Source organism: Trichomycterus rosablanca, chromosome 2 (genome assembly GCF_030014385.1).
Source record: "Trichomycterus rosablanca isolate fTriRos1 chromosome 2, fTriRos1.hap1, whole genome shotgun sequence".
NCBI lineage: Eukaryota > Metazoa > Chordata > Actinopteri > Siluriformes > Trichomycteridae > Trichomycterus > Trichomycterus rosablanca.
This window is the reverse complement of record NC_085989.1, coordinates 16,304,522-16,317,958: the sequence shown is the minus strand read 5'-3', so window position 1 is coordinate 16,317,958 and position 13,437 is coordinate 16,304,522. Positions and strand designations below refer to the sequence as shown.

Genomic DNA, 13,437 nt, shown 5'->3' with positions numbered 1-13,437 from the left:
GGTTACCTGAGTCTTCTGTATCCTGGTCCTCAATAACTCCAACTGCAACTCCCAGCTCCAAACACTTCTTACTATGTGCCTTGGATTTCATGTGCTTTGTAAGGTTTCCTGTGTAAATGTGGAAAGAGACAGGGTCAACTATGTTATAAAGTGTACATAGACAGTGTAAGAATTACAGTATGAACCCAATTGTGACTGGTTTTACCTAGCTGCACTCAATGGCATTATTATCATAATCAAAGTCTAAACCAGGGTGTCTCTCCCCAAACGTTGGGGAGACCATCTGGCTTATTTAGCAGATGAAAAAGGAAAACAGGAAGAGCAGAGACAGCTCTCACAAGTTCTAACCAACTTAAAGGGATCATTATAATGAGTGATCAACAACCATCACAGACAGAGGGAACTGGCCTAGACATGAAAGTGATTAAAGACAATTAGATCAATTAGAACAGAGGTGACAGTTCTATCTTGTCTGCACTCCTTTTGGTAATACACATCCTTCACAGGAAGCGCTTAAATGGTAGGCTGTATTTTCAAATGTATATATGCTGTGTTCTTCAGTCACTAAATGTTCAGTCCAGCTCCGCTGTACCCGAGTTCCATCCATGTATCTTGCTACTGCTTCTTGTAATAAAGATTGACTATTTTTTTTTATCAAGTTCGGAGAGACGTCCTTCCTTCCTTTTTTCCTACTGCATTGTGAAAATGAGAGATGGGACTATTTTACAGATTATTAACTGTTAAAGAAGTTTTTAAAGAAATGTGGGCTGTTTTGCACTACATGCATCTCTGCAGTAAAGCGTGGGTTGATAACTATGACTAATATGAATCATCTAGGCCTTTTTTGAGAAGTGCAGGCTTCCAAAAATCATGGGAACAGTTTGCAAATAACAGTGTTATTATTTCTCACATTATTCTTAACTTCACTGTAGATATTCATAAAGTAAACGTCTGAGACACAATGAGCAAATATCAGATTAAAGGTAATACTGTGTTGTGTGCAAGCAAACCAAAGTGCACCCACCTTTAGTTTTGAATGAGAAATTGCATTGTGCACAGTGATAGGGACGGACATCAGAATGTGTGCGAATATGTTTGCGCAGCATGCTTGGCTTTTTACAGCGGATTCCACATTCTTCACAGATGTATTTTCCTCTTCCGCGCCCCCTCACATACACATATTCCTCATTTGATTTGTACCTACAAAGAAAAAATCTACATTACACCATTTATAACAATACCTTTGTAAATTTGGGACAATAGATCATAAGTAGGAAAACCGACCCTCCATCAAATATCTTCACCCGGCGAGGCTCTGCTTTCGACGTGTCTGACTCATGACTTGACTGATTCTCTGATTTCGTTTTGCCACCATTCTCAGTTGACACATTTTTTTGTTTGGTTATGAGCTAAAACATGATAAAAAAAAATCAGTTTATTACAAATTACATTTTGCTACTAAAAGCATTATGAAGTACAACCCCAAATCAAAAAAAGTTGGGACAGTATGGAAAATGCAAATAAAATAAAAACACAGTGTTCCTTACATTGACTTTTATTTAATTGCAGACAGTTTGAACCTGAGATATTTCATGTTTTATCTGCTCAACTTCATTTCATTTATTATTAAACCTTCATTCCTGCATTTCAGGCCTGCAACACATTCCAAAAAAGGTTTGGACGGGGGCAATTTAGGGCTAGTAATGAGGTGGAAAAACTAAATAATGATGCGATTTTAAACACGTGACGTCAACAGGTGATTGTAATCATGGTTTGGTACAAAAGCAGCATCCAGGAAAGGCTGAGTCTTTGATGAGCAAAGATGATCAGAGGATCTCCAGTTTGTCAACAAATGTGTGAGAAAATGATTGAAATGTTTTAAAACAATGAACCTCAAAAAATAAAAAAGATTGGAAGGGATTTGCATATTTCTCCCTCTACAGTGCATAATATCATTAAACGATTCAAGAAATTAAGAGGAATTTTAGTACGTAAAGGCCAAGGGTGCAAGCTTAAGCTGAACACCGTGATCTTCGATCCCTCAGACGGCACTGCATCAAGAACCGCTACTCAACAATAGCTGATATAACCACATGGGTGAGGGATTATTTTGGCAAACCTTTGTCAAGCACTACAATACAGAGTTACATGCACAAAGGGAACTTAAAACTTTACTGTGCAAAAAAGAAGCCTCATGTTAACCATGTCCAGAAGCGGCGTCGACTTCTCTGGGCTCAGAGGCATCTAGGACACTGTGTGCTCCGGACCAAAGATGAAAAGGACCATCCAGACTGTTATCAGCAACAAGTCCAAAAGCCAGGGTCTGTCATGGTATGGGGCTGTGTCAGTGCCCTTGGCAAAGGTAATCGACACTTCTGTGATGGCAGCATTAATGCAGAAAAGTACACTGAGATCTTAGAGCAACATATGCTGCCTTCAAGGAGTCATATTTTCCAGGGACGTCCATGCATTTTTCAACAAGACTATGCAAAACCACATGCTGCACACATTACAAAAACATGGGTGCAGAAGAAAAGGGTACAAGTACTGGACTGGCCTGCCTGCAGTCCTGACCTGTCCCCAATAGAGAATTTTGAAAGGAAAAATGCGATAACGAGGACCTCATACTGTTGCACATCTTAAGACGTGTCTGCAGGAAGAATGAGACAAAATAAAAGCTGAAACACTAAATCACTTGGTATCATCAGTGCCAAAGCGTCTTTTAAGTGTGATGAAAGGGAATAGCAACATTACAAAGTGGTAAATGCTTTACTGTTCTAACTTTTTTTGGAATGTGTTGCAGGCCTGAAATGCAGGAATGAATGTTTATTAATAAATGAAATAAAGTTGAGCAGATAAAACATGAACTATCTCAGATTTATCCTGTCTGCAATCAAAATAAAAGTCAAAGTAAATGTAAGATAGATTGGTGGAAAAACATATACCTTTGGCAAGATGTCTTTCAATTTGCCAGAGTAAGTCAGTATATCAGATTTTAGGCTTGTTGTTATAGCTTGAGTGTAGAGTATTTTCTTGGAGGTCTGTTTGGAGTCAAAAAGAGACATGACCACTTTCGTGGGAAGGCCCAGTGGATTTGGATTGTTGGGTCTCACTATCCAGGTAGAGTACGCAGAAATTCTCTGATCTGTTTGCTGAATGTGTAGGGGTTTCCTTTTCATGAGGAAACACCAGGTAAAGGTTGTAGCCGTTTTCAGACTTGGAAAAGACAGACGATGGCTGTCTCGTGTGCTGACAACCGAAACAGAAGATGATAATTTCACTTGTCCCTGAAAGGTTGAAGGCCTGCCATGTGATTTAACTGAAGACCATCGATGCTCATCTGGCTTTTCCTGCGACCTCAGCGTAGAGTTTTCATGTCCTGATTGACTTTGCTTTACCAGAGAAAGATTCATGCTTAATGCCAGCACTGTGTGTGATGTGGTGGTAGGTGACCTACTCTCCATATCTCGTTCAGTGTCCTCACATATTGTTGTGTTAGAATTTACTATCTGACCGTCTTTTCCAGCTTCTGTGCTTTCTGGCAGTTGCTCGGGAGCATCTGTTTCTATTGGACTGTCTGTCGGTTCAGTGGTGCAAACCTGCCGAACAAGCATTAACTTCCGCTGTCTAGTTAACTCTGACATCTTCGAATTCAGGTAGTTAAGTGATCGACCATCTGTTAGACATGCGGCACCGTGTTCATCCTTAGCCCGCTTCTGTGTCTTCTCCATGGCAATATCTAGGCTGTTGGCAGGAGAAAGCATACGTTTACTTGAGGCAGTGGGCTCTTGCTGTGGACAAAGGTTTGCTAATGGCAGCTTTTGAGTGCAGTGTAAGGAACCAAGGGATGATTTATTTTGGCTTTCAGCAATATGATTCTGGCTAAGGGCTGTGATATTCATCTGAATGCCAACTGAACCAAGTCGTCTTCCGTGTTGCCTGTCTGGTTTGGTTTTCGGATCAGTGTTGACTTCAGTAAAATTTACATTGGAAGCCACTGTTGAGGGAGGCAGTGTATGTTCATGTGTAATTAAAATCTGTGGAACAGCGGTAGTTTCTGACAACTGACAGGTTGTGTCAACTTGATCATCAGGTAAAACCACCGAGGCTTTAGGGACAGTCTGGTGACTTGGTTGGGTTACATAAACATTCTGTATTTTATCACTTAACTTTGAAACATTAATCTCATTCGCAATTGGTATTGTAAGAACAGGCACTGTAATTTGTGCACCCTGTACACCCGTGAAATCATATGCTTGCCCTGTTTTTAACACTGGGCACTCCAGTTGGTATTTAGGTACCAAGTTTTTCATATTTTCTGTATCTGCAGGCTTATGAGTGTCTGCTTGACCATGCAAAACAGAAACCATAGATTGTGACTCCTGACATTTGACAAGTCTTGTGGTCTGGTGCCATGGGTGAGGAAGACCGTGAACTTCGGGTTTCTGGGTTTGGCAACCAAGGTTGACACATTGAACCATTTGGTCATTCTTCTGTGAAGATGATTCCACTGAATGTAAGACAAAAGGCTGAACAAGTCCATGCTTATTTACATTTTGTGGTCTATATTGGGATAATGAAAAAGCATTAGTGGGTTGGCCTCTTTGGAGTGAGACTGATGATTTTCCTGATAGTTGTTGCGTTTCTGGTCCAATCTTTAAAGACATCTGACGTACTAGTGGCCCTCTTCTTCGTTCAATAAGGGGAACCTGGGGGGTTGGAGAACTCAAGGTAGTTTTTGGCAATGAAGTTAACACTGGTGACAAAGACCTGCTGGGTGAGATGTTACTGTAGTCAAAGGATTTGCTCCGGTAATCAGAAGAAATCTCAACAGATGGTTGAGTATAAGTTATTTGCTCCGAGGCAGCCCGTCTCATTATTCCTGGAACTCCTAGGGTGTTGCTGACTACAGGTAGCCCTTGAACCTCTGGTGGTTTCCTATTGATTTCCACCCTAGATGGACTTTCTGATCGAGGAGGATCATCTCTGTCAAATGAGGCTGAAACACTGGAGCACCTTGATAAACTACTGTCTCGACTGAGGCTACGAGAGAGGCTCGACTCAAAGCTGGACTCCCCTGAAGAGTGTTCCATTTGAGCCAGTCTTATTCGTTTCTTTTTTGGTGGCAGTTTTTCAGTTGGTAGTTTAGACAAGCTCTCACTTCTCTGTGGCCAGTTAAATGTCTCTGAAAGCTTTTCTGTTGGTTCACTGACTTGATTGTCATGCTCTCTATCCGGTTCCTCCGTGACAAGGATTTCAGGAACTTGAATATTGTTTTGACGGACCAACTTTAAGTGGGTATGTGGAGAGTTGTCACTTGCATCTAACAAAGATTGTTTTTCATTTCTGGCCAACACTTGGTTGGCACATTTCGGTGTTGACATTTTTTCATTGTAACTTTTTAATGAGGAACTCATTATACCTTCAACATTGGTTTTCATAGAGCCATTAGTGTCCTTTTTTTCTACAGAATCAACTGAACATGATCGTTCAAGAGATTCACTTATTTCAAAAGAGTTTGGCCGACTGAGAGAGTTAGTGTGACGGATGACTGAGGTACCACTTCCCTGTCTCTGCAGTTCTGTTTTATCTTTACTAGTCGTACAGATCGGATTCTCTCGTATTGGAGACAGTCTTGCCTCTTCACTGCCTCTTGCAATTAGCTGCATTTGACCAACGACAGCAGGATTAGTAGAAGTGTATGTGTGCTGGGAATTGAAATCCCCTGAAAAACCCATGGTCATTTGGCATGAATCAAAACTCTTTGAACAAGGAGGAGTCGTTTCGGTTGGAGACTGTTCATCATCATCGCCTACACTTTTCATTTTTCTTCTTTTCCTTATCATTGGTTGTTCCACAGTATTTGAAAAAACTGAACTTCTGCTTAAAACAGGTTGTTGTATTCCATGTACAAACACATCTGGCTCAGTATCTCTGACAGGTAAAGACTTTTTCTTTGGACCATGCAATTCAGAGCAAAAAAACTTCTTGTGATTTTCAAAGTTTTCGAGTTTTCTATAATGATTATGACAGGTCTCACATTCATACGTTCCTTTGCCTGTTTGGGGCTTTCGGGTTCTTTCCGGAGCATGATCAAATGACTTACTTCGGATCTCTTGGGTTATGTTTGGTCCACGATGACCTTCATCCATGGAATGAACTGAAAGAAGAACATGGCCATCATTTGTAGAAAAATCCTCAATTGCTTTCTGCCTGACTAAAGTTCGATGAACTTGATTTGGTGTTGAAGGTGCTGAAGAGAAGACATCATCATTTAGAGAACCTATTTTATCATCAAATGAATGGCTGATTCGTAAGGGGTGAGGTTGAGGGGTAGCGTTAGGTAAAACAGCCGACTGGCCAGGTGTTGTTGGCATTGAATTGCTTCTTGTAATTGGTAAACAATCAATAGTTGGATATTGAGGTGGTACAGAGAGAAGAAATATTGGTTTGGATTTATCAGTCGGTGTAAAGGGAGTTTTTGGTATGTCAGAATTGGAACTAGATCTTTTTACTACTGGTTTTAAATCAAACTGAAAAGAATCTTTGAATATATATGATTTGGGGGAATCTATGCTACCTCTTCTGGAAAGGGACGTACGTCTCGGTTTGACACTATCGAGTTGCTTGGCATCAACAACAGCCTCATTGTCCGATATTAACTTGGTGATGCGCTCCTCAAGAGAAAGAGCCTTTGTCTCCAGTGGAGGACGCATCTGTCCTGAGAAAACATTGGGTTTTCCAGCAGGTGCTGCATGCATGACAGTGGCCATTACTGGGGAGGACAAAGCTTGTGGAATTTTTATGTTGCATTCTGCTGGTGGAGTAATCTTAACCAAGGGACTTGGGGGGCTCATAGCCTGATCTGCACTTTCAGACCGTGAAAAGTAACCAGAATCGGTGCTTCCCAGACTTCGGGGGCTAAGCAGACATTTGCCCTGAGGCTGCTGGGAGTAGTCGGTGGCTTGTTGTCTTTGAAGCTGTGCGTGTCCGCTTCCCGTTGGAGATTTACACTGCTGATTTTCATCTTCACTTATGGAATCATGTAAGGGACTAAAGCAATCAACCTCTTTCAGTGAAGACAGGACAGAAATGTTGGATCGTAGACTTGCTGACTGAAAGTCTCTCGGTCTTTGTGCTGTCGCGTGCTCTGGTGTAGAATCAGTAACTCTTGGACTGTCTGCTCGCAGTGGTGAAACACTCACAGGGTAAACAACCACTTTAGGAAGAGCAGCAATAACTTTGGGCTCACAGCCCTTCTGACCAGCAATAGATTTAAGATTTTCAAATATTATAGGCTGTTCTGCCTCCACTTGGCTGCCTTGCGCTGTGCCTGAACTCTGCAAGCTGCTCTCCGATAAAGCAGTCAGGCTACTTTGTGAGGAGTCTGGGTCCAGCTCGACTGTACTAACATCCTCATCACTCTCAGCACTACATTCAACATCTGAATGAGCGCTAAGGCCTTTGTCAGACTCCTGAGAGAGAGAACCACTTCCAAAGTCTTTTGATATAAGCCCTAGTTTGATTGCGTGGGCATGAGACTTTTTATGCTTATAAAGATTGCTTTTTGTCTTGAATGAAAAACCACATGTAATACAAGGATATGGTCTTTCTCCTGTGTGGGACCGAATGTGCTTTAGCAACACACTTGGCTTTGCACATGCTCTGCTGCAGTACTCACAAACATACTTTCCTTGTTTTTTTGGTTTCTGGTCTTTGACCGAGCCATCACCCATTTGATTAATTCCAAAACTGACAACTGTCGCCACCTGCACAGGGTTAAACCCTGGCGTGACTGGAACCTGGATGGAATTGGGAACAGTCGCAGAGAGGGACTGGCATGTCTGCACTACAGGTGGCTGACTCTGAGGCAGGCCACTGGACCCAAAAGGAACTGGAGCATAGGTCAAATTTAACGATGGACCAGCACTGTAGCTCTTTTGAAGGCCTGGCTTTTCCTGCTGGTAATCGACCGTCTTAGCCTGCTGCTTCTGTGAGGACTGCAGTAATGCACTACTGTAGAATGGTTGTTTAACTGCATTATTTGGGTGCTTTAATGCAGGTTCAGACTGAGGACTGAAATTAACTGCTGGCATAGCCATGGACATCTCTGTCTGGGAAGCAGGAACTGAGATGGATTTAACAAGCTGACCAATTGGGTTGCAGTTCTTTTTGTCTGTCAGAGTGTTGAAGTCTGGCTCCATAGCTTTGAGAAGAACTTCAAGAGAAGCAGCTGTGTGAGAGGAAGATGTGCTTTTGTTGCTAAATTTTTCCATCCAACTTTGCTGTTCTGACTCTTTAACACAGGTTAGTTCTGCATTCTTTTGTTGGACAAGAGTCTCTGGCTCTAAGGTAGTTACATCATTTTTGTCAGCGTTTACTGTCTTGTCTGCCTGTGCCTCTTTCTGAACATTTTTAAAATCATGCACTGAATTGGAAGAACTGTGTGTTGGGCAGCCAGGTGAGGCGTCCTTGGATGAAGCAGAGCTTTGTGGGGAAATCGATTTCTTAGTTTGTGACTGCTTCTTGATCGGAGATTTGGGTATCTTCTTCAGCTGGTTTTCAGCTGCAACTTTCTTTCTCTTCAATCCTTTGATGCTATCAGAATTTCTGCCAGTACCTGTTGAAAAAAAGTATATTAATTAAACGACCTGGAAATTACAGTTACCATCAGTAACACAATGTTACAATGTACACGATCAGCCATAACATTAAAACCACTCCTTGTCTCTACACAAAGTCCATTTTATCAGCTCCACTTACCATATAGAAGCACTTTGTAGTTCTACAGTTACTGACTGTAGTCCATCTGTTTCTTTGCATGCTTTGTTAGCCCAATTTCATGCTGTTCTTCAATGGTCAGGACCCCCACAGGACCACCACAGAGCAGATATTATTTAGGTGGTGGATCATTCTCAGCACTGCACTGACAATGACATGGTGGTGGTGTGTTAGTGTGTGTTGTGCTGGTATGAGTGGATAAGACACAGCAATGCTGATGGAGTTTTTAAACACCTCACTGTCCCTGCTGAACTGAGAATAGTCCACCAACCAAAAACATCCAGCCAACAACAGCCTGTGGGCAGCGTCCTGTGACCACTGATGAAGGTCTAGAAGATGACCAACTCAAACAGCAGCAATAGATGAGCGATCGTCTCTGACTTTACATCTACAAGGTGGACCAACTAGGTAGGAGTGTCTGATAGAGTGGACAGTGAGTGGACACGGTATTTAAAAACTCCGGCAGCGCTGCTGTGTCTGATCCACTCATACCAGCACAACACACACTAACACACCACCACCATGTCAGTGTCACTGCAGTGCTGAGAATCATCCACCACCTAAATAATACCTGCTCTGTGGTGGTCCTGACCATTGAAGAACAGGGTGAAAGCAGGCTAAAAAAGTATGTAGAGAAACAGATGGACTACAGTCAGTAATTGTAGAACTACAAAGTGCTTCTATATGGTAAGTGGAGCTGATAAAATGAGTGTAGTGAGTGTAGAAACAAGGAGGTGGTTTTAATGTTATGGCTGATCGGTGTATATTACAACACAATAATAACTCTTTATAATCTGCTTAAAGTACACTTTTACCACATAAAATAAGGGGATACTAAACCCAGTCTGCATGTCCATATTATGAAACTGTGTGAGAAGTCTCCATAATGACAACATAATACAAAATTGTGCTTTTACACTGGCTACTGGTCTAGTCCCAAATGTTCCAGTCATATGAATCCAGATACCTATTTAAGATACAAACAGTAACTAAGAGTAACCCTAAGTAAAACCAGCAGCACTGTTAGTTGCTGATTTGATTATGAATGCCACCTCAGAAAGCATGAAACACAATGTAAAACACAAAATAAAAATGGTCTCGTTAGTAAGTGCTCTTTTTTTTCTGCCAAGTTTCTTCTTTTTTTTTTTTTCACAGAGTAATGGAAGTTTTGAAAACTGGAAAATGGAACTGTGCTTTTTTTAGCTTCAGTCTCCTAGGCACTAACAACACCATGTGGCATAATGTATTTAACCATTTATGTAACATACAAAAGGAGAAATATAATGTTTTCAGTGTTTTCAATGACAAACAATTCAATTTATTAAATATAATATATTAACTTTTTATATTATAATTTATACTATTGCACTTTAATCATTAAATACAGTAGCTTTTTTTCATACTATACGAACATTTTGGGTTACGAGCGATCTTTTTCCAACTTAACGTACAAACAAATTTTGGATTACGAACCGAAATTCGCGAAACACAAGTTTCTCTCTCTCTCTCTCTCTCTCTCTCTCTCTCTCTCTCTCTCTCTCTCTCTCTCTCTCTCTCTCTATCTATCTATCTATCTATCTATATATCTATATACAGTGTATCACAAAAGTGAGTACACCCCTCACATTTCTGCAGATATTTAAGTATATCTTTTCATGGGACAACACTGACAAAATGACACTTTGACACAATGAAAAGTAGTCTGTGTGCAGCTTATATAACAGTGTAAATTTATTCCTCCCTCAAAATAACTCAATATACAGCCATTAATGTCTAAACCACCGGCAACAAAAGTGAGTACACCCCTAAGAGACTACACCCCTAAATGTCCAAATTGAGCACTGCTTGTCATTTTCCCTCCAAAATGTCATGTGATTTGTTAGTGTTACTAGGTCTCAAGTGTGCATAGGGAGCAGGTGTGTTCAAATTAGTAGTACAGCTCTCACACTCTCTCATACTGGTCACTGAAAGTTCCAACATGGCACCTCATGGCAAAGAACTCTCTGAGGATCTTAAAAGACGAATTGTTGCGCTACATGAAGATGGCCAAGGCTACAAGAAGATTGCCAACACCCTGAAACTGAGCTGCAGCACAGTGGCCAAGATCATCCAGCGTTTTAAAAGAGCAGGGTCCACTCAGAACAGACCTCGCGTTGGTCGTCCAAAGAAGCTGAGTGCACGTGCTCAGCGTCACAGCCAACTGCTGTCTTTGAAAGATAGGCGCAGGAGTGCTGTCAGCATTGCTGCAGAGATTGAAAAGGTGGGGGGTCAGCCTGTCAGTGCTCAGACCATACGCCGCACACTACATCAAATCGGTCTGCATGGCTGTCACCCCAGAAGGAAGCCTCTTCTGAAGTCTCTACACAAGAAAGCCCGCAAACAGTTTGCTGAAGACATGTCAACAAAGGACATGGATTACTGGAACCATGTCCTATGGTCTGATGAGACCAAGATTAATTTGTTTGGTTCAGATGGTCTCAAGCATGTGTGGCAGCAATCAGGTGAGGAGTACAAAGATAAGTGTGTCATGCCTACAGTCAAGCATGGTGGTGGGAATGCCATGGTCTGGGGCTGCATGAGTGCAGCAGGTGTTGGGGAGTTACATTTCATTGAGGGACACATGAACTCCAATATGTACTGGGAAATACTGAAGCAGAGCATGATCCCCTCCCTCCGGAAACTGGGTCGCAGGGCAGTGTTCCAGCATGATAATGACCCCAAACACACCTCTAAGACGACCACTGCTTTATTGAAGAGGCTGAGGGTAAAGGTGATGGACTGGCCAAGCATGTCTCCAGACCTAAACCCAATAGAACATCTTTGGGGCATCCTCAAGCGGAAGGTGGAGGAGCGCAAAGTCTCGAATATCCGCCAGCTCCGTGATGTCGTCATGGAGGAGTGGAAAAGCATTCCAGTGGCAACCTGTGAAGCTCTGGTACACTCCATGCCCAGGAGAGTTAAGGCAGTTCTGGGAAATAATGGTGGCCACACAAAATATTGACACTTCAGGAACTTTCACTAAGGGGTGTACTCACTTTTGTTGCCGGTGGTTTAGACATTAATGGCTGTATATTGAGTTATTTTGAGGGAGGAATAAATTTACACTGTTATATAAGCTGCACACAGACTACTTTTCATTGTGTCAAAGTGTCATTTTGTCAGTGTTGTCCCATGAAAAGATATACTTAAATATCTGCAGAAATGTGAGGGGTGTACTCACTTTTGTGATACACTGTATATATATATATTCATGGGACAACACTGACAAAATGACACTTTGACACAATGAAAAGTAGTCTGTGTGCAGCTTATATAACAGTGTAAATTTATTCTTCCCTCAAAATAACTCAATATACAGCCATTAATGTCTAAACCACCGGCAACAAAAGTGAGTACACCCCTTAGTGAAAGTTCCTGAAGTGTCAATATTTTGTGTGGCCACCATTATTTCCCAGAACTTCCTTAACTCTCCTGGGCATGGAGTTTACCAGAGCTTCACAGGTTGCCACTGGAATGCTTTTTTACTCCTCCATGACGACATCACGGAGCTGGCGGATATTCGAGACTTTGCGCTCCTCCACCTTCCGCTTGAGGATGCCCCAAAGATGTTCTATTGGGTTTAGGTCTGGAGACATGCTTGGCCAGTCCATCACCTTTATCCTCAGCCTCTTCAATAAAGCAGTGGTCGTCTTAGAGGTGTGTTTGGGGTCATTATCATGCTGGAACACTGCCCTGCGACCCAGTTTCCGGAGGGAGGGGATCATGCTCTGCTTCAGTATTTCACAGTACATATTGGAGTTCATGTGTCCCTCAATGAAATGTAACTCCCCAACACCTGCTGCACTCATGCAGCCCCAGACCATGGCATTCCCACCACCATGCTTGACTGTAGGCATGACACACTTATCTTTGTACTCCTCACCTGATTGCCGCCACACATGCTTGAGACCATCTGAACCAAACAAATTAATCTTGGTCTCATCAAACCATAGGACATGGTTCCAGTAATCCATGTCCTTTGTTGACATGTCTTCAGCAAACTGTTTGAGGCTTTCTTGTGTAGAGACTTCAGAAGAGGCTTCCTTCTGGGGTGACAGCCATGCAGACCAATTTGATGTAGTGTGCAGCGTATGGTCTGAGCACTGACAGGCTGACCCCCCACCTTTTCAATCTCTGCAGCAATGCTGACAGCACTCCTGCGCCTATCTTTCAAAGACAGCAGTTGGATGTGATGCTGAGCACGTGCACTCAGCTTCTTTGAACGACCAACGCGAGGTCTGTTCTGAGTGGACCCTGCTCTTTTAAAACGCTGGATGATCTTGGCCACTGTGCTGCAGCTCAGTTTTAGGGTGTTGGCAATCTTCTTGTAGCCTTGGCCATCTTCATGTAGCGCAACAATTCGTCTTTTAAGATCCTCAGAGAGTTCTTTGCCATGAGGTGCCATGTTGGAACTTTCAGTGACCAGTATGAGAGAGTGTGAGAGCTGTACTACTAAATTGAACACACCTGCTCCCTATGCACACCTGAGACCTAGTAACACTAACAAATCACATGACATTTTGGAGGGAAAATGACAAGCAGTGCTCAATTTGGACATTTAGGGGTGTAGTCTCTTAGGGGTGTACTCACTTTTGTTGCCGGTGGTTTAGACATTAA

At 42.3% G+C, this 13,437-nt stretch overlaps 1 protein-coding gene across 1 annotated transcript in view; it reads right to left on the bottom strand.

The window, feature by feature from the left end:
* hivep1 (HIVEP zinc finger 1) overlaps nt 1-13,437 on the bottom strand; it is a 113,306-nt gene that overhangs the window by 12,861 nt on the left and 87,008 nt on the right. The window contains exons 4-7 of the mRNA XM_063011964.1: nt 2,946-8,620; nt 1,285-1,409; nt 1,025-1,200; nt 7-108 (exon numbers count right to left, since the gene is read on the bottom strand). Of these exons, the coding sequence (XP_062868034.1) occupies nt 7-108; nt 1,025-1,200; nt 1,285-1,409; nt 2,946-8,620 (6,078 nt within the window). The remainder of the gene's footprint in view (nt 1-6; nt 109-1,024; nt 1,201-1,284; nt 1,410-2,945; nt 8,621-13,437) is intronic.